Here is a 22699-nt window from a genome sequence, read left to right on the forward strand (position 1 = left end):
ACAGTTCCTTTTTATTTTTATTTTATTTTTATTTTTTTTGGTTGGTAAGTGGCTTTGTTTTTTTTCTAGTTTTTTTTAGTATACGCTGGCAATCACCTTTATTGTGGTGTTAGGAGTAGTTGATTGGCTTTTGTTCTAGCTGGGTGGGTCAATGATTTCTCATGCAATGATTGCAGGACTGTATTATCCATCAGGAGAAGTCAGGACCATTTATCATAAGTTATTTGTGTTAGGATATGGACCAGAAATAAAAGGTAGGAGGACAATGAGAAATTTCAAAAGATAAAGAAAGACCAAAATCATTCACTAAGGAGTGCTGTGAAGTTGGAAAACCATAATACACTTCCCTTAAAAATTGGGTTTCAGCAGCCAGACACAAGTCAAAAGACTTCAATTAAACATAGATACCATATTAATGTACCAATAAAATGCCAAACAAGTAGAATAGATAATAGTTTTGAAGTATCATCTATTATTACTAACCTCTTTCACAATTTGTATTTGGAGGATAGTCATAATAGACTTATGATTAAGGGTTTATATTGCGATCCTATCTCTGCTGATCAACTGCACTGGTTAGAGAGACCATTGATGAGGAGGAAGTGACGGGGTTGGTATTTGGGATGGATAGAGATAAGGCTCTAGGTCCATATGGGTTTAACATGACCTTCTTTCAATATTGTTGGGAGATTGTTAAGGTTGATTTGATGAAATTTTTCATTGATTTCTATGGGAATGGGATTTTGAGGAAGAGTATTATTCCAACTTTATAGCCTTGGTGCCCAAGAAAGCTAGATCCTCGAAGGTTGAGGACTAGAGACCTATTTGTCTTGTTTCTAGTGTATAAAGTTATCACTAAAGTCTTAGCTAATAGGTTGAATGCAGTGCTTAATAAAACTTCTAGAGCCTAGAGTGCTTTTGCGGGGGGAGACAAATAGTGGATGCTATCTTGGTGACTAATGAAGTGGTGGAGGACATCCGTAGTAATAAGAAGAGGGGGTTCGTTTTCAAAGTGGATTTTGAGAAAGCTTATGACAAAGTGAGTTGGAGTTTCCTAGATAAGGTCTTTGTGAGAAAGGGTTTTGGAGATTGCTGGCTTAGGTGGATTAGGGGCTATTTGTCTTGGTTTACTGATTCGAGAGGCATTAGACAAGAAGACCCATTATCTCCCTTTTTGTTTGTGCTTGTAGATGATGTTTTAAGTAGGACAGTGGACAAGACGGTTGATAAAGGATTAGGCATTGGGAATGAGGAGGTGGTGATTTCTTATCTTTAATTTTCTGATGATACCATTTTATTTCTTAATGATCATAACCTTTCATTTAGAGGAATTTTGGGTATTCGTAATGTTTTTGAGAGAGTTATTGGGCTTATGATTGATATGGTGAAAAGTGGTTTAGCAGCCCTAAGTGTACCCTATGAGAACTAGTGGATGGGCAGCAGCGCAGGGTGTGGTTTATTGGACTGGCCCCTAACTTATTTAGGGGTTCCATTGGGTGGGAATCCTAGAAGGGCAGATTTTTGGAATCCAGTAGTGGAGAGGATTATGAAGAGATTGATGGTTGGAAGGGTGCCCTTTTCTCTTTTGGTGGTAGAAATATGCTTATCTAGGCTTGTCTTTCTAGCATTCCGTCGTATTTTTTATTTGTTTTCAGAATTCCAATAGGGGATTGCTAGAAAGCTTGAGAGAAATTTTTTGTGGTTTGGTCTGGGGGGTCGTAGGGCCATTTAGGAAGCTGGATGGAGGTTTGTAAGTCTAAAAAGAAAGGGGGGGGGGGGGTTAGTTTTTGGTAACTTGGTGTCTAAAAACACCACTCTTTTAGCTAAATCATTGTGGCGCTTCCCCTCAGAGGATAATTCCCTATGGCATAGAGTTATTCGTAGTAAGTTTGGGTTGGATAAGAATGGGTGGATACCGTGTTAGTTCGAGATGTTCTCTGGGGAGTCTGTGGAGGTCTATTTCCCAGATTTACTGTTTTTATCCCTCTCACTAAATTTGTAGTGGCGAGGGGTTCCTAGCTTCGTTTTTGGAAAGACTCATGGCTAGGGAAAGATTCTTTTTTCCATTTCTTTTCCTTATCTTTTTAGATTGTGCTATGAGCCAAACAGAGTTCTCTCTTTCTTTGTGGTCAATGGGAGCGGCTTTGGTCTTTTGGAATCTTCATTTCAGGAGACTTCTAAATGATAGGGAGATGGTGGAGTTGTCTTCCATAGTTTCTTCTTGTTTGTATTGAACAATAGAAAATTATCCTTGGGTAGGGATGTTCTTTCTTGGTGTCTGGATCATTTTGGGGTGTTTCCTTGTAAATCATTCTTTGAATTTTTGACCTATTCAAACTCTCCCTTTCCTCTTTACCCTGTTATTTAGAAGGTTAAAGTTCCCCCCAAAATTAAAGTGTTTACTTGGTTGGTTGTGCTTAACAAAATTAATTCAAATAACTTGCTGCAGATTAGAAGAGCTTTGAAGGCTCTCCAGATGTTTTCATGCTTTTTGCATGCTCTGTTGTAGGAATTTCGAAACAGCGTCTCATCTCTTTTTGCTTTGTGATTTTGCATGGAGGATTTAGAATAAATTGTCCGGTTTTATGGAAGAGAGTTGGGTATGCCCTTGTTCAATGGAATGCTTGTTAATCACTTCTTTTGCAGGCTTTGGAAGAATAAAGGATAAGGCAGCTCTATGGAAGAGTAGCAAGTATGCAGTTTTATGGGGTTTATAATTGGAAAATAATGCGCTGATCTTTTTGGGGAAGAAGTTGAATTCGTATTTGGTGTGGGAAAAGATTCAGTTTTTGACTTCTTTATGGTGTGTTGGGTTTGGAATTCTCAGGGGAGCTAGCTTTCAGGATTTAAATAGGGATTGGAAGAATTGGTTGGATTGATTTTTGATTTATGTTCTTTTCCGCATATGTGGGAGCTTTGTGCACTGGGCTGCCCTTTTTTTTTTTTTTAAATTTTTTTCTTGTATGTTCCAGTTTTTTTTTTTTTTTTGTTTTTTTTGTTTTTTTGGGAGATGTCTTATTTTCCCTTCTTGTAAATTATTTCCCTATTGATTTTATTTTTCTATAAAAAAATAATTGTTTTGAAGTATCATATCAAGTGAAAAATGGTAGCATGCTATATTTGGTGGCATTGCACATCCCTTCCTGTGGATCCGTCATGCAAATCCTGCAACTGTGCTGCTTCTAAGATTAACTTAATTCAGGTTGTGCATGTCTTCATTCAGAAGGGACCTCTTCTAGGACATTTTTTGTGAGAATATCTACTTAATATTTGTTCTGACTTTATCTCTTACAAAGTACGTGATTTTTGTTCATTTTATTGAAATTGATTAGTTACACGCCTTAGCTCTGTTTGGCATTGCCTAATTTTCATGAATCTAAATGTAACAGAGGAGAAGACATACTTGGCTGAGTTGCCAAACTTACTATTAATTTTTCCTTGTTTCCTGATATGCGGAAAACCTTTTATAATTTACTTTGAGATTGAGTGGAGATTAATTTTATTAGAATCTTAAGTTCATGGCTGAGTGGATTTTCTGCAGTAACATTTATGCCTTACGCATAGACAACACATCTCAGTGCATGTCTTTGCCTTTGCTGAGTAAGGTGCTATGGATTTCCTCAAATTTTCACTAAGCTAAAATTAGAGTAAGCTTTTCAATATTATTCAGCACACACACAAGCCAAGCTGTTTAATTTGCATACTGTATACTTCGCTTATTTTGTAGGCATTTTAAACTCTATTTGTTTCTGTACAATTCAGATTCATTTAGTAGTATCATTTTTTCATGAGATTCTATTACTGTCCATGCTGATACAAAGAGTCGAAATGTGCAGATTTCTTGAATGCTTACTAAGCAGAGTCCTTAAACAATGCCCTCTATCTTTACCTGAGCTGCATCTTCATGTTGAGCATTCTGAATCTTCTTTTCCAAACCAGCTGTACTGTTTTGGGCCCATAGAAAAGGGAAATGATCACAAGAAAACCCTTGAAAGAACCTCTTTAAACAAAAAAAGGAAGCATATTAAGAACTCAAAAGCATCAGTTAATTCAGGCCTGAATGTAAAATTCAGGCAGCCTACAATTTTACATCTGTTAAGGAAAGCAGGAACTACTGTGAGTCAAGACATACCAAATGGGGACTCTGCTGTTCTTTCTTCTAACAAGATGACATCTGAATCATCAGTTTCTCATACCTGTGACACTCGTGAGGCAGTGACTATAGACGCTTCTATTGAGAAGATTGTGGACGCACAGAGATTCAAATTCAGGCCTATGTTGGTTTACTGTTTGACTATCTTAACATTTTCAAAGGTATGTACATTGACAGTAAATTAATGATGGTGAATTATGCTCCTTTAGCATATTCAAGAACTTTTGCACACCCATTGAAATAGAACCATTACACTTTGTTTTCCATAGCATTTAGTGAATTTACTTTTTGCGTGTGATGAGCATTGGTTTTAAAATTTCATGAGATGTTTCTGGTTTAAGCTATGTGACAGTCTTTGCTCTTAGCACCATACTGGAGAATGCTTGAACATATCCTCGATATGTAATAGTTTATTAAGCCATAAAGTGGTTCATCATTAGTTTGCCTATATTAATCCAGATCAGTGTTCTTTTTATTTCTTCAGTAATCTAAGGTTTATGGTCCATGTTGGATGTTTACATGTCAACTCTAGACTTGAAATTTCAAATATTTACTTGTCTTGGCCCAAGATATTACATTTCCCCTATGAATTCATTGCTTTTTATAATGTTACTGTGCTTTCATATTTCTAACATATTGAACTTTGAGAGCTATAATGTTAATGAATATAATGAATGCTTCTAATGTTAATGACTATGATGACTGGTAATCTTCTAATTGCACTTTACAGTAACTTGCATGAACAGTGAATGATGAGCACAACTAGATCATGCAAATGGTGGAGCCTTAGAGGATTAACAAGACAAATTGCTTCTAGTAGTGACATTTACATCAAATCAGATGATTTGTTGATCTTTCAGTCATCCTAGATTGAATTGATAGTTCAGTACAAGCATTGAAATTATGAGTATGAGAGGTTCCGTCAAAACTAAAGGCAATAGAGCATGAGCTTTTTCAATTGCCATCATTACCTTGAAACAATATTGTTGTTCCCTTAACCGATTTAAGGAACTTTCTTTGAGATAATGGCCATGGAACCTACTTTGATTGGTATGATTATGGCCATTAGTGCTGTTCAAAGACCTGCCCGATCCACCGAAACCAAACCAACCTGACCTGAAGTAACAATTTTGAATTGCATGTGGGTCAATTAGTGGGTCCAATTTATGTATGACCTGAATATAGGGGTTGGGTTGTTGACACTTCACACTATTGTTTTCAACGTGATATACCTTATCATATTTTGCAAATTTTTGATCGCACATATTCCTTTTGTGTTAATTTTTCTTGTTGTCCTTCAAGAACGCTAAATTGCCAACCTGACCCATCCCACCTAATAACCAAAGCGATCCGAAGGTCCCAAGCCATATAATTAATAGTTCAATTTAGAATTGAATTTCACTAAACCAACATGGTTAGGTCGGTCGTAATTTTGGAACCAATCCAACCCAACCTGACCTATGAACACCCTAAATGGCCATGGAACCTTCTTCAAGTGAAATTGGAGAACTTATAGGTTTACATTTTGTGGAGTTGATGGCTGTTCTGATAGCTGATAAACCTCTAATCAACAGGAAGATTGATCAAGGATCAATGGCAATCTAATTACGCCTAGGGAAAAAAAAAAAAAAAACAGAAATCTTAATTATCTTGGCAAAATCTATTCAAAACTGAGGCATGCCAAAGTGCAGAATTGACATATTTCAAACTATGTGTAAAGATGACAAAGTCCTGATGAATCCTATCTTTGCTCTTGGAACTGCAAAGTGGACAGATGATCTTATTAGTTAGTTCTTTGGTAAATCTCCTTTTTCCTTGTGCATTCGAACTATAATTGAAAAAAAAAATTATGGAAGAAAATTGAGGGACTTGAGATTTATTCCTTGGCCTTTGTACGTATATGTTCATGTGAAAAATGAAGATTAGAATTGAATCCCTTGTAATGTGCCTTTGTTTACAAGGAACAATCCTATTTCCCTATCATAGTTTATCCTTTGAAACTGAATTAAGCTGTATGAAACTTGATAAAATCCCTATTTGGGTTAAGTTCCACAACATTCCCTCTATTTAATAGACTTCTACAAGTTTAAGCTTCATTGCTAGCTCTGCTGGAAGACCTTTTTGTTGTTTACTAGACAGATGAAGAATTTGTCATATGCAATAATCTGTGTTGAGAGTGATGAGTAATGAATTGAGTTTGTTATTCTCTCTCTCTCTCTCTCTCTCTCTCTCTCTTGTGGTTTCAAGAAAGCTTGAGAGTTCTTCCTAGTCGTCGCCTCCTGCGACAAGTTCTTGGTTCCTCTGCTAAGTGTCCCACCATTATCCTCCGCATTGATTCTAGTTTCTTGTTTCTTTTGATATTTCATTGAAGTTCTTATATGAGTTTTAGTTTGGGTTCGGTCGTCGTTCACTGTAGTAAAGAAATTTGACATCTTGGACTCTGCCGGCCACCCTCCATTCTCTGCCTTCTCTCTCCATCATTTTGGTGTTCTTCACGGTAGTTTCTTTTACAAGTTTCTTTGTCATCTTGCGGAGTTTCTCTCTTCTTTTTTCTTTTCTTTGTCATTCAACTTGTATAATCGAAAATTTTAAGTTACATACACACTCCCGCTTCCTGAATTTTATTGTCTTGGAAGTGAAGAAATCAAATTTATGTATTTTCGTCTCTCTTGAAACGCCAAATTTAGAGTTCTTCCAAAGGACTAGAGTCAATAGAATTTTGACTAAAAATATGCAAGATTGCACATTTTAGCTCAAGATTGTGTCAAAAAAGAACATTTTGCTTTCATCAAGGATATGTGTGAAGGGGTGTGAGTCCAATGAGAGGTTATGTCGGCACCATATACTAAACTCCATCGCCAATCTTGAATGTGAATCTTGAATTTAGACTGAAGAATTATTGCCTTGCTGCTTCAATATTCTTTGATTGATTTTTCATTAGCAACATCAAATTTCCAGCACCAAAGGGTACTTATTGTAATATTTTCAATCAGTTGTCATTCTCTTGTAGTTTCAGCCACAGGTGAGATCTTCTCTCTTATTATTTCTTTTCTTCTTCTTCTTCTTCTTCTTTTTTTAATTTTTTTTTCAATAGTGGTTAGTAGTGGAGATTTTGTGTTTATGATTTGTAGGCTTACTGTACACATTTTTGTGTTTTCCATTTGCAAATCTTGGAGTATACAAATTTTTTTCAAAAAGTATTATCGCACTTTATTTTTTATTTTTTATTTTTGTCTAGATTGGATTTACATCCCAAATTTTATGCTTCAGATTTTTTTTAAAGCATTGTGTTTGTGTGGTTTCTACTGGTTGTAGGGTGTGATTTAGAAAATTGTCTATGTGAAATAAAGTTGTACATATAGCTGGTCCGAAGCCCGGATAAAGGAGTAGGGTTGTGTTAGGTAGCTGCCCGCTAGCGTTAAACTTTGTCAAATTGTATTATCATGAATTATTACCAAATTCACCTAGGTCAAGGGAAGAGACCGGGTTAGGATAGAAGGGGGAGGGCTAATAAGTTAGCACAAGAAACTAAGATTAGATTAGCAACTTGGAATATACGGACTCTTATAGGGAAACAAGTATGGAAATAGTAGAAATAATGTTTAGAAGGAAAATTAACTTAATCTGCCTCAAGAGATGAAATGGGTAGGAGAGAAAGTTGGAGAAATTGAAAAATCAGGCTTTAAACTTTGGTACACTGGAAAAGAGAAACATAAAAGCAGGGTGGGAATTATTATAGATAAAGACCTAAAAGATAATGTAGTAGATATTAAAAGAATAGGGTATAGTATCATTAAAATAAAGATAGCTCTAGGCTTGGAAATAATGAATGTCATTAGTGTGTATGCTCCTCAAATAGGTTTAGTAGAAAATCTTAGAAGATAATTTTGGAAAGATATGGATAGTATTTTACAAGGGATACCAACATCTAAAAATACATTCATAAGAGTTGATTTGAATAGGCACAATGAAAGGATAATATAGGCTATGGGAGGATACATGAAAGCCATAGATATGAAGATAAAAATGAGGCCAATGATACAATCTTAGATTTTGCCATGTCTTATGATTTGGTTATATTGAATACTTGCTTTACAAAAAGAGAAGAACACTTAATAACTCTCAGGAGTGGGCATAACAAAAGCCAAATAGATTTCTTCTTAACGAGGATCGTCTATCTTACAAGGATTGTAAAGTATCCTAGGTGAAAGTTTGGCTACACAACATAGAGTTGTAGTATTAGATATTTATATTAAAAAGTGGAAGAAAAAGAGTAACATAAATCTATGCTAGAGCTTGAAGGGAGATAATATAGTAAAATTCAAAGGTAAAATGATTAAAGAGTGTGATTGGACTATACAAATACTGTTTGGAATAAAATTGCTAATTCTATCATAAGGATAGCAAAAGAGGTTTTAGGTGAGTCTAAAAGAAGATATTTGGGTAGTAAAGAAAATTGGTGGTAGGATCAAGAAGTCGAAAAAGACGCTAAGAAAAAAAGAGTTTGGTATAAAATATGACAAAATTGTAGGAATATAGAAATTCATGAGAAGTATAAAGAGGCAAGAAAAAATGCAAAAAAGAGTATTAGTGAAGCTAAACATAGAGCTTGTGATACTTTATATACTAGACTAGAAACAAAAGAAGGAGAAAAAGATATTTATAAACTTGCTAGTGTTAGAGAAAGAAAAGAAAAAATGTAGGTGATGTAAAATGTATAAAGGACGAGAATGATAATGTCTTAACTAGAGAAGAAGACATAAAAGAGAGGTGGCAAAGATAATTCGATAAGTTTTTTGATGAAAACAAAAATGAAAGATTGAACTTTGAAGTAACAATTAAGGAGAAGACTAAAAATAGGAGATTTATTTGCAAAATTAGAGTTCTTGAAGTTAAAATGACTTCAAAAAAGATGAAAAGGGAGAAATCTGTAAGACTAGATAAAATACCAATTGAAGGTTGGAAATGTTTAAGGAGATAAATGAAATATTTGGTTAGCTAATCTATTCAAAATTATTATAAAAATCAAGAAATGTCAGAAGAATGGAGGAAAAGTACGTTAGTACCTTTATACAAAAACAAAGCGATATTCAAAACTATAATATCTACTATGGAACTAAGTTTATGAGTCATATGATGAAATTATGGGAAAGAGTAATTGAACATAGAACAAGACTAGAAATGAGAATTTCAGAAAATCAATTTGGTTTTATGCCCGAGATATCAACAACAGAAGCTATTTATCTTTTAAGAAGCTTAATGGAAAAATTTAGGGAAAAGAAAGGGGACTTGACTATGGTTTTTACTGACTTAGAGAAAGCTTGTGATAGAGTACATAGGGAAGTCCTTTGGTGGATCTTAGGAAAGAAGGGGGTTTGCTGTAGATATACTGAGGTCATTAAGGATATGTATGATGGAGTAATAACTAGTGTTAGGAGTGTAGGAGGGCAACCTAGAGATTTTTCAATCACGGTTAACTTTTTTACTTTACTAATTGATGATCTTACTAACAAGGACTTAAATTTTGATTTCGATGGTCTCAATTTACGGAAATTTCGATTTCGATTTCAATTTAAAGAAATTACGGAAATTTATAGTAAATGATGGAAATTTACAATAAAACTTTAGGAAATATTAGAATAGATGATTATGCTTAATATGGTATCAAAATACATTAAAAAAATGCATATATGACAAGTTTCTAGTGTGTAGGATATTAAACTGCATATCGCGAAACAAACTATGAACTGAAGAACATTCAAATGATTATAAAGTTTTGAAGCTATTCCTTTAAGATTTAAGGCAACAAATTATCATTTAAACAAATAAAAATTATACATTTAATGATCTAATACCACATGGACTTTCTTGGTGGCTCAAAGTCATCTCTCCTATCCCTATCATTAGGATTTCGAGATAACATATATTGTTTACAATAATCACTCCATGTTATATAATTTCCAAAATATTGAGTATAGGTGTACATGTGTTGTTCATACTCCTCCGTAGTCATCTGGTTCATGGCAGTTTCTACTCGGCCAGAAGATCTTCGTGTGCTAGGATTTCTTCTTGCAGGTTCTACTTGTTGTGTATGTCCATAGGATTGTTTTGCATTTGCATACTGGTCATACTCATACCCATATTCTTGACCTGTTTGTCCATACCCATAGACATGTGGTTGCCAATTTCCATATTGTTGTGCCTGCTCATTTGCATGTGAAAACGGTTGGCCATATGTAGATTGTGAGGAGCTGTTCTGTGTAGATTCATAACTACCATAACTATTAGAGTCGTGCTCTGTTCCTATACTCATACATTCCATACTAAGGGAAAAGGTATCCTCTTCTATTTGATGCATCTTCCCTTTTCCTTTTCTACGACTATACTGCCTATCAATTGGACGTGTTTCTCTTTCTGGACCCTCATCTTCTAGTTGGGAAGGACGTGTATATTCCACTTCTGGTCTATAATCTTGCCATCCTTCATTTCCTCCATAGTCCCCACCATCACCACCTTGCCCACTGCTACCGCCGGGGTTAGATCCGTCACCACCAGCATCATTGTCGTCATTATCATCATCACCACCAGAGGGCATAGTGGATGAAGTTCCATATCTAGATCCAAGATTCATTTGAGAATCATCACTACTAGATATTACTTCTTCTACCATTACCTGATTAATATCGATGCCAAAGTCATCTTGTGCATGCTTGGCCATTTGTGGATGGGGACTTCCGTCTCGTTCATCAAGATGGGATGGCCTAATCCATTGAAAAAGTGGATACTCATCCTCATCACCCAATTCAACCGATATGTCAAGAAGGTCCAGGGGATCTTGTTCAGCCACTTTGTCCATTTCGGCCTCCATATCTCTTATTCGAAGCGTCATGTTGTAATAACAAAAAACAAGCTGCTGAAGTTTGTTGTAGGCTAGTCTAATTCTTTGCTTTGTGTGAATGAGTGCAAATGTGCTCCAATTTCGTTCACAAGCTGATGAAGATGCGGTTTGTGACAAAATGTGCAATGCTAGCTTTCTTAGGATTGGAGCACTTGATCCATACATCATCCACCAATCAGCTTTGCAAGATGTTTTAAGAACACAAGTTAGTATTTACTACTTAGTAGATTGTACTTGAAGTTTGTAACTTTGTATTGTACATTTATATAAAAATACTTACCAGGTGCCATGGTTGCCCTAGCTGCTTCTCCAAAGCTTCTTTTAGCATCTCTAAATATAATAATCTAAAAAAAAATATTGTTATTAAATAATTAAACATGGATTAAGACTTATTTTATTTTAAAAATATACCTCATTTCCAATTTGATCTAGGCCCGAGGAATGTGGCTCAAGGGTGTTAAAAACTTTGTGAATTGCATCAAGAAAATAAGGATCTTCCCCAACACCTTCTTTGTATTGACATTTTGGATTTAAGAAATAAGCTGCCAATTAAATAATATAAAATATAAATATGTAATAAGTTTTTTGATATTTGAATTTCTTGAAATTTATAAATATTTTATACTTGCTGCATGAAGAGCATGTTCAAGGGTTCTTTCCCACCGGTCATTGATGACTTTGAGAACCCATCTTGCACTTCTTGCACCTATTTCAATGGCCTCTTTCATCACCCTTATTGCTTCAAACACAACTCCTAATGTTGGCCACACTTCACTGTCAACTATACGCAATACTCGATATATAGGCTCATAAATGTTACAAACTTTTGCCACTCTATCCCAAAATTGATGGTTAAGAACTGTACTTTCAATTTCTCTACCCATTTTTGTTCGACTAAGAACATGCTCAGCCCATTCATCAGATGTGAACAGAGATTTTAAACCTACTCTTTTTTTTTGTAGGCTATCAAGTGCAATGTAGTTTTGTAGCAAATCGTGTGGCCCCTGGACGCACAATATCCCCTTGACAGTGCTCCCTCATTTTAGCAAGCAACCATCCATGATTATATATAAAATTAGTGATCTGTCTCCCGTGCAAGGTCACTATGCTAATTGCCTCTCTTTTTCCGATCTCTTCAAAAATGAGATCAATACAATGAGCGGCGCAAGGAGTCCAATACAAGTTGAATTTTTTCATTAATTTTAGACTCGCTTTCTTGTAGGCACTACCATTATCGGTCACCACTTGGACAACATGTTGCTTTCCTACCTCTTGCACAACATGTTTTAATAAGGAATATATGTATTCATGGTCTTTTATTTTGTCAGAAGCATCTACTGACTTTAGAAAAATTGTGCTTCCTTTCGAGTAAACCATGAAATTTATGATGGATAATTTTGTAGGGCCTGTTCATCCATCACACATTATAGTACAGCCATACGTGGCCCACTTTTTCTTCACTTCTTGTATGTGGTCTTCCATTTCTTTTACCTCTAAATCAAGGTATTTTGTTCTGATTTCATAGGGTGTCGGTGGATCGACTCCCGTTCCAGCTGATTGGCAACCCCATACCATGTTTTTAAAATGAGGTGATTTTGCCTTCTCAGGTGGAACATTATCATATATAAAAAACTTCGAAATCAACCTATTCATTTCTTCTTTTATTTTACCTCCTTTGAATAAATTTTTCAAGTTTCTTTGTTTTGCTGCATCTGACTTGTAATGTTGAGAAGGCTTTGAAATATATGGCTCTATTTTTGGCTCTCTCACACTTTGAGATCGCCTCATCTGAGGTTGTCCTGCACTACTACCAGCCCTTGAACTGCCTCCTTGTTGCCTACCTGCAAACCTACGAGATTGGTCTCTTTCCCATTCCGTCTGTTTTGAAGCATAGAATGCTTGACGATATGCAGAACTTTCATAGGAAGAAATGTCAGGCGGGTATGCAATATCGTCAACATCATCAACTTCATCAATTTGTTGTGATTGCATCAAGTTCCCACGCAATTCATTTTTTATTTGATCCATTCTTTCTATTTTTTTGGCCTTAGCTATTGTTTTTCTTTCTAAAACAATTCTCATTTCCTGCTTAACTTCTGGAGGTACTTTGTCGCAGAATTTTATATTATGCTGCGGGTCGTAATTTGCTAGGTGCATTTTTAATCTTGTTGCACCACCACTTTTCATTTGTATTCCGCAGTATTTGCAAATAAATCCATTCTTGACATTGGGCATCGGGTATCCATGTTCCCATGCTGGATCTTGTTTTCTTCCTTCAAACATTTTTGTAGATAATTTTACTTTCCTACAAGGTAACAATGAATCAAAAATTAGGTGTTAAATTAGTCAACAATTTTAAAAGAAAATTATTTGAGATGTTTTATTATCAATATAATCTCAATAAATAAGACAAACATTAAAATATTAAATTAAATTTACAAAATTTAATGATAATGTACAAAATTACCTATAAATTATGGAAATTAAATTAGTCAAATAAATGAAATAATTTAAACTATATTAAGTTAATAAGTACTTTAATTTATTTAATTACTAGGCTATATTGATTAGATGTTAAATTACTCTAAATTTGTAATAAAAAAAAAAATTATTTGGATGTTACTCTATAATTTTAAAATAAAAATATTTCGATGCTAAATAAAGATAAATTAATTACTAAGAGAAATATTAAATTATTAAATTAAAATTACAAAATTAATGATAATTTTTAGAAAATTATTATTAAGTAATAAATTTTTAGAATGAATATATTTAAATAAATGAAATAATTTATTAATTTATACTATAATAAGACAATAATAGTAAATTATTTTAATTTTATTTAATTATTAAATTTACTAGTTATTAACTAATTATTTATTATACATTTATACTAACTTATTATTTAGTATACTAGTAAAGTATTAAGTAGTAACTAGTAAGTTAGTAACATTAACTAAGGGGTAAATAGTAAATGGGAGAGGAGGGCATTGCTGTAAATATATTGGGGACAAGGGGGATTTTGAGTAAATGAAAAAACTTAAGAGTTAAGACATCTTATTTAAAATATAAACCGGCCTTTAGGCAGCCCTTTTATTTTGTGGAGCTGCTGGTGCTCGTGGAGGGAGGGGCGACAGAGGCTCCAGACTCTCGTCCCTTGTTTCTCGTCTCTCTTCTCTCGGTTTCTTGCTCGCAGCCCTGCGAGAGCCTCGGCAAAAAGGAAGATTGCAGGCTGGAGTTCTTGCGGCTGGCTGCGATTGTGTGTGACGCCGACAACGATGGAGGTGGAGGGTGAAGCCGAAGGCTAGAGGCAGAGGCTTGAAGGCCTGGCAAGAGGGGATTCGAAGGCTAGGGCTTTTCGGAGTTTGAACTTCAAAGGTGGAGGCAGGAGGCAGCAGAAATTTGGAATCTGGGGTTTTTTTTTTTTGAAGATGGAAGAAGAAGAAGAAGAAGGCTTTTGAGAGTTTGAGCTTGAGGTATGTATCCGAATGCATGTTAATTTATAGAAATAATTTGTGTAGTGGTCGGTGGAATTATTTGGTTGAATAATGGATCTGCAGAGTGCAGAGTATCTCTGCGAGATTTTTTTTTTCACTGTATAAGGTCACGGGTTTCACAACGTGCACAATCACGTGGGAAAAGGCAAAAATTTTTTTGAGAATACTCAAAATAGTGCTGAAATTCCTCCCTCCAATTTAATTTTTTTTTCTTCCACATGATTTCCAGGAAATTTCGGAAGAACAGCCGAAATTTTTGAAATTTCGAACGAAATTTGCCAAAAGCTCGAAATTTCGGTTGAATATTTTCAAAATCGAATCTGTCTCTCAATTTCCTTTCGGGACCCCTCGAAATTCAAAATTTCAGTCAAAATTTCGACATTTCGACCGAAATTTAAGTCCTTGCTTACTAAGAATATTCAAAATGAGATCCCTTAGTGTATGTTGTTTGCAGATGATATCGTGTTGATTGATGATAGTAGGAGCGGAGTGGAATCTAAGCTATAACTTTAGAGAGTTACATTAGAGTCTAAAGGGTTTAGGATAAGTAGGAGTAAGATAAAATATATGAAATGTAATTTCAGTAAAGTAAGGAGTAGTAGTGGACAGAAGATTAAATGTGATAATCAAGAGATTAATAGCACCAATAGATTTAAATATTTTGGATTTATTATGCAAGCGGGAAGGGAAATTAAAGAAGACGTAATAAAAGGAATAAAAGGGTTAGTTGATTGCCCCTTTTCTGGTCCCATTTACATTTGGACAAATAAAAGGAATAAGAGTTTCATTGCAAGGAAGCTAGATAGAGTGATATCCTCTCAAACTTACATTGTTTCTTTTCTTGACGTGCAAGTAGATTTCTTATTGCCTTGAATATTAGACCATTGTCCTGCTTTGGTTAAGATAAATGAGAAATCAGAACAATGGTAGGCCAATGCTCAATCTAGATTTTTGAATTGCTGGACAAGGCGGGAGGAGTTTCTATTGTCATTATAATGTATTTAATTTGTATTATAAATAGAGGAAGAGACCCATCTTCAAGTTAGGTCATTCATTTTAATCAAATCTTATGATGGTATCAGAGTGTGATACAACCTAAACCCTATCCCCCTTAGCTGTCATTGGAAAAAAAACCATTCTTGCGGCTTTCCTTCCCATATTTTTGGTGTGGTTGCTGATTTGTGAGTGCCGTGGCAGTGCTATATTTGTCGGTGAGTTGTTCACCTCATCCGTCGTTGTGTCGGTGCTTCACATAGTTTGTGATTGTCGCGATTAGTTTTGATTGTTCTTCTTGTTTTTGGTGTGGTTGTTGATTTGTGAGTGTTGGGATGGAATCTATGAATCTCAAGAATTTGTTTCCTACATTGCTACCACAAATAACGACCAAAAGTTGGATGGAAATAGCTATGCTCAATGGTCTAAAGCAGTTTGGATTTATTTAGCAAGATTCGGGAAATCTGACCACTTGCTCCAATCTAATTCTTCGGATGAGGAGAGAAAAGACATGTGGGTTTAGGAAGATGGCTTGACTGTTTCCCTTTTATGGAATTTTATGGAGCCACAAATTGCACAGATGTGTATGCATCTAGATACGTGCAAGGAGATTTGGGATTATGTCAAAATTCTATACTCTAGTAACATTACACGTATGTATGATTTATCCCATGAGTACTTTTAGTTACAACAAGGAGATAGAAGTATTGCAGATTATTTTGGAGAGATGAAGCGTATTCATGAGTAGCTTAACGTTGTGCAACCTATAAATGCCGATGTTCGTGAGATGTAGAAGCAGAGGGAGCAGATGACAAATTTTCATGTTTTAGCAGGCTTGAGACTAGAGTTTGAGGTAGTTCGGTCCCAGATACTCAATAGTGACGAGCTACCGTCATTTGCTGATGTTTATTCTCGTGTCCTTAACGCTTCCTTTAGCACGCATTCTCTTGCGCTTACATCTGACTCTGAGAGGACAGCCTTTGCTACATAGGGTGATTCTAGTTCTCTAATAAACAATCGCAAAAGTTATCGCCGTGGTTCGAGTGGTCGTAGTGGTAGAGATGGACAAGGCAAAAGTACTCCTCGCAAGTGCACTCATTGTGGACGGAATAATCATACTATTGAGCAGTGTTGGGATCTTCATGGCAGACCTTCACATGTTGTCAATGCAGCCACCACTGACTTTACACCTTTGGGGGCAGCCAATGTAGCCACCACCGACTCCTCATCTTTGGCGTTGAGTGGGGGGGGGGGGCAACATACTGTATCTATATTAGAGGAAGTATCAAGAGTCACAACAAGCTTCTCTTCCTATTGCATCTCTTGCCCAAACAGGTAATCACACAGTATGCCTATCATCCAGTACTTCTCTTCCTAGTCCTTGGGGTATAGACTCTGATACCATTGATCATATCATAGGTATACCTAGCTATTCCTTCACTCTTCAATATCCTGCAAATATACCTTGTGTTACCCTTGTTGATGGACCCACTACTGCAGTTAAGGGAATTGGGACTGTAAATCCCACTTCTTCTATTTCTCTTCCTTTGATTTTATATATTCCCAAATTTGCTTTCAATCTTATGTTCGTTAGCAAAATTACTAAATCCATGAAATGTTTAATGACATTTTTTCCTGATTTTGTGGTTTTTTAGGATTCGAAGACGAGTAAGACGATTGGCAGAGGGCATGAAGCTGGTGGACTCTATCACTTTGAGTCGCTATCTCCTTCTACTGCCTGCACTACTACTGCCACACCTTTCTAAATTCATTGTCATCGGGGTCATCCTTTATTGAAAAAGTTAAAAATGTCTTGTTCCTAGTTTGAGTTCTATGTCTAGTCTCGATTGTGAGTCTTGTTAGTTGGAAAAGCATCATCTTGTTTCTTTTTCTTTCCGAGTCAATAAACGGGCTACAAGCCTTTTTATGTTAGTTCATTCAGATGTCTGGGGTTGGGTTTCCAGTACTCTATAACCTTTGTGCATGATTATTCAAGAATGACTTGGTTATATTCAATGAAAGATCATTCTAAGTTATTTCATGTGCTTTGTGTCTTTTGTTCTGAAATAAGGACTCAATTTGGTTTTCTAGTTTGAATACTTCAAAGTGATAATGCTGAAGAGTTTTTTAGTGCACAATTCACTACTTATATGACTCAGTTTGGTATTGTTCATCAATCATCCTGTGTCCACACTCAACAAAATAGGGTTGCAGAGCAGAAAAATAGACATCTTCTTGAAATCACACGCACCTTACTTTATGCATGTACCTAAAGTGTTTTGGAGTGATGTTGTACTTACTACTTGTTATGTAATCATTAGAATGCCATCCTCTGTTTTTAGTGGTAAAATTCTCTACTCCATTATCTTTCCTAGTTAATCGTTATTTTCTCTTCCTCGTATATTTGGGTGTGTCCTTTATTCATCAACTAACTCCTTGGGTGGATAAGTTGGGTCCTTGTGCTATAAAATGTGTCTTTCTAGGCTACTCATATGTCAAAAGAGATATCATTGTTATAGTGTTGTGCTGCATTGCTTCTTTGTTTCTACTGATGTTACCTTCTTTGAGTCTACACCGTACTACACTCAATCACTTAGCACTTTTGAGCTCAATGAGTCTTTTCCTTTGCCTAATCTTCCAGATTCTACGTTGCTGTCCTCATCCAACCAACCATCTAAGTCTCCATGTAGTTTGAGTCCTTCTCATCGTCTTGATAACCCTAATTTGCAGGTGTATTCACGATGGCCGCTCCAAGGAAGAGAGTCCCCTCTAGCTTCTACGACCACACCTTTGGTTTCCTCGTCCGATGATCATACTTCTGATGATGTTGATCTTCCTATTGCTGTTCGGAAAGCTAAATGCACATATACTCAACACCCCCATTTCCAACTATGTTTCTTATGAGTCCTGATCACCCTCCTATTATTGTTTTGGTACTGCTTATCATCTACTATATTTCTAAATCTGTTTTGAAAGCCTTAGTCCATTCTGGGTGGAGGGATGCTATGGTTGAAGAGATGAACACTTTACATGACAATGGTACTTGGGACTTGGTACCTCTTCCTTTTGACAAGTCTGTGATTGGTTGTCGTTGGGTTTACATTGTGAAAGTAAACTTCAATGGTTCTGTGGCTCATCTAAAGGCTCGTCTTGTTTTTAAGGGATACACTCAAGTGTATGGTTTGTATTATTTTTATACTTTTTCTCAAGTTGCCAAACTTACATTAGTACGTCTGTTCGTCTCCTTGGCTACTACTTGTCACTGGCCTTTGCATCAGCTAGATATGAAAAATGTCTTCTTGCATGGTGACCTTGAAGAGGAGGTTTATATGGAGCAACCACCTGGGTTTGTTGCTCAAGAGGAGTCAGGCTTAGTATGTCGGCTCAAGAAGGCTTTATATGGTTTAAAATAGTCTCCCAAAGTGTGTTTTGGTCATTTCAATGCTGTAGTACTTGAATTTGGTCTTCAACGGTGTGCTGTGGATCATTCTGTGTTTTATTGTTATACTTCATTAGGTAGGATCCTTCTTATTGTTTTATGTGGATGATGTTGTTATTACAGGTGATGATGATGATGAAGGTGTTCAGAGTCTCAAACTTTTTCTATAGACTATGTTTCAGACCAAAGATTTGGGACCATTGAAATACTTCTTGGGTATATAAGTGTCCAGATCTCATATCGGAAATGTTCTGTCACAGAGGAAGTATGTTCTTGATCTGTTGGATGAAACTAGCTTGTTGGGATCTAAACTGGGATCCTAACGAGAAGTTAATGCTAGATATGGGTGTTTTTCTACCTAATCTTGGACAATATCGGAAACTTGTTGGAAAGTTGAATTATCTCACAGATCTTGGCCGGATATATCTTTTGCAACAAGTATTGTGAGTCAATTTCTAGATTCTTGAAGGAAAGTCACTGAGACTTAGTAATTCGCATCTTGAGATATCTCAAAGATACACCTGGGAGAAGTCTTTTATATCGTGATTAGGGTCACACTTATATCCATAGATATATAGATGCAGATTGGGCTGGATCACCTTCCAATTGGAGATCCAACACTGAAACTATATCTTGGTTGGTGGTAATTTGGTTTCTTGGAAGAGTAGAAACAAAGTGTGGTGGCAAGGTCAAGTGCTAAGTTAGAATATAGAGCTATGCCTCACATTGCTTATGAACTTGTCTGGTTGGAGAACATGTTGGAAGAATTGGGTTTTTCACATGCTCAGGCTATGAAGTTGATATGTCATAATCAAGATGCTCTTCATATTGCCTCCAATCCGGTCTTTCATGAATATTTTGTTTGGGAGAAAGTTATGCAGAAGCTCATTACAACCGCTTATGTGAAGTCAGACATGCAGCTTGCTGATTTGTTTACCAAAGCATCGGGGAGTGCTCATGTTAAATTCATTTGTGACAAGCTAGGAGCATATGACATTTATGCTCTAGCTTGAGGGGGAGTGTTAGAGGTTATATATGTCTTTTAGTATTATTATTATTGAGTGTGTTAGTATGTTAATTTGTGAGAGTTAGTAAGGGTATTATTGTCATTAGAATGTATTTAATTTGTATTATATATAGAGGAAGAGACCAATCTTCAAGTTAGGCTTTTCATTTTAATTAAATATTAATAGTACCCCTTTGTATGTATTGTGTCAGAAGCTGAAGAGTTCAAAGTAGAATTTGAAAATCTCCTTTAAGAAATATTTTTCTAGTATGAATGATAGTGTCAAGGATGCGTGAGTGGCTCTATCTCTTGCCCAAGCTGACCTATTATCTCTTAAAGGTATCCCTGAGGTGGTTAGCTTTAAGATGCGAAATTTATGGATATCTAGAGAGCTGAAGAGGAATTGCTTGGGCAAAAGTCAAAAGCGAATTTGCTGACACTTGGATATAGAACAATAAATTATTTTCTCTATTAGCAAATGACAAAGGAATAAATCTCAGATCAAATCCTTTAAAAAATGCAGAGGGAGACAAAATTGAAACCCCTGAGGTAATTTCGAAAGAACTTCTACAGTTTTACTCCAGCCTAGGTTACAATGAGGTTAAGTCCTGTAAATAACAGTACTTGAGGAGGATTCTGAAGTAAGTTTGTTCTGATAAACACAAAGTTGTACTTAGCAAGCAGATTGAAAGGAAGGAAATCAAAGATGCCATTTTTTATTTTTTTGATGACAAATCCCTAGGTGTGGATGGATTTAGGCTCTGTTTGGAACTCAGAAAATATTAAAGAAAGGAAAATATAAAGGAATCCTCATTTTCATGTTTGGTTATGAAAGAAAAGGAAAAAGAAAATAAAAAATATATCTAATCTATAAACAAAAATTTGATTTTACACATTATTAATATTTTGTTTTTTCTAATTTTTAATTATATTAAAACAAACTTTCATTTTCAATAGCATTTAATAGAGAAGGAAAATATAAGGGAAAATGAGTTTCCTCCTTATTTTCCTTTCCTTTCCTTTTCCCACATCAAATCCTTGATTCAAACAGACCCTTAATGCTCAGTTCTTTAAAATTTGCTCAAACATAATTGATGAAGATGTCTCAGTTGCTATTCTCCCTCCCTTCCAGGACTGTAAGCTTCTGAACCAAATAAACTCCACACACCTAGTTTTGGTGCCTAAGGTGAAAAATCCTTCTCATCCAAAGGATTTTAGGCGGATTGCATGCTGCAATTTTTTCTCCAAATGTATTACAAAGATACTGGAAAACAGGCTTTGGAAATGCTTTGATTCCTTCATTAGTATAAATCGGTCTGATTTCATGAAAGGCAGAAATTTTCATGATACTATCCTGATGGCCCAGGAATTACTTCATTGATATTACACAGATGATAAGCTTCCTAGACTTGCACTCAAAGTTGATTTGATGAAAGCCTTTTAAGTCTCTACTAAGGCTTCTTTAAAGGTGAGAAGAATCTTAGGGGCAGAGAGACCCAGTACCACCCTACCTTTTTGTTATGGTTATGGAGGTGCTTACAAAACTACTCCAATTACAGCAGCTTATGGTCAGCTGGGGCTTTCATCCAAAATGCAAAATGATAAATCTCATTAACCTCAAGTTTGCAGATGATCTCCTAAACTTAGCTTAAGGAAATATGAGATATGCTGCCCGTATTAAGAGTGTTTTGCAAATATTTTATAAAATAACTGGGCTGAGTTGCAATCGTCTGAAATCTGAAATTTTCTGTTCTGCTGTCCTATTCCATTAAAGACATTACACATGTACTTTGCTTCCCTCTAGGCAAATTGCCTGTGAAGTATCCTGGACTTCCCTTGGTTACAAAGAGATTACCAGAGGTGAATGTAAGCTACTAATTGAAAAAATTTCGGCCAGGATTTATATGCATGGACACATAAATATCTTTCTTATGCAGGTGGATTGCTACTAAGATAAGTTTATTCTTCAGATCTTACAAGGGTATTGGTCAACTGCTTTGTTTCTTACCAGGCTGCTATCTGGGAGTTAAAAAGGAGATTTAAGACCTTGCTTTGGAAAGATAATGATTGGGATACTCACAGTTGTAAAATCAAATGGCAGGATGTGTGTAGACCCTTGAAGGAAGGAGCTTTAGGCCTCAAAACTAATTGCTGAGTGGAGTGAAGCTTCAGCTATTAAAATTATATGGCATCTATATACTTCTAAGAGTTTCCTATGAGTAATTTCTATTCACACCTACAAGGTCAAGGGCAAAAGCCTCTGGTCTTCAAAGCTCAGATCTTCTTGTTCATGGACATGGAAAAGAATCTTAAGAGCCAGATGCCTAGCTTGCTCAAATATATAGCACTGTGTTGGAAATGGAAAATCCTCTATATTTTATGATAATTGGCATCCTCATAGTCTTCTGTTGAAATTATGGTTCAAATTTGCAGTAGAATTGTGCTTCCCTGAAAATGCAAAGTTGGTTTCTGTCATAAGTGAGAAATCCTGGATATGGTGCAGATGAGTCTTTGCAAATGTATCTAAAGATAAATCGTGTGATTGTTTTCCCTCAAACTAGAAGACCAGATCACCTGGAAGCAGATTTCTAAGCTTGGGAGCGTATTAGAAATTTAGAAGTAGAAAATGCCTTGTCCCTTAGTCAAATGCAGTCTGGGCTAAGCATAATGTACCAAAACATGCCTTCATAGTTTGGCTAGCCATTCAAGATAC

At 35.7% G+C, this 22699-nt stretch overlaps 1 protein-coding gene across 3 annotated transcripts in view; it reads left to right on the top strand.

The window, feature by feature from the left end:
• LOC131149872 (uncharacterized) overlaps positions 1-22699 on the top strand; it is a 72226-nt gene that overhangs the window by 43652 nt on the left and 5875 nt on the right. For all 3 annotated transcript variants that reach the window (XM_058100659.1, XM_058100660.1, XM_058100661.1), the window contains one exon: positions 3837-4314. In XM_058100659.1, coding sequence (XP_057956642.1) covers positions 3837-4314 — 478 coding nt within the window. The remainder of the gene's footprint in view (positions 1-3836; positions 4315-22699) is intronic.

The sequence above is a fragment of the Malania oleifera genome, chromosome 2 (genome assembly GCF_029873635.1).
Source record: "Malania oleifera isolate guangnan ecotype guangnan chromosome 2, ASM2987363v1, whole genome shotgun sequence".
NCBI lineage: Eukaryota > Viridiplantae > Streptophyta > Magnoliopsida > Santalales > Ximeniaceae > Malania > Malania oleifera.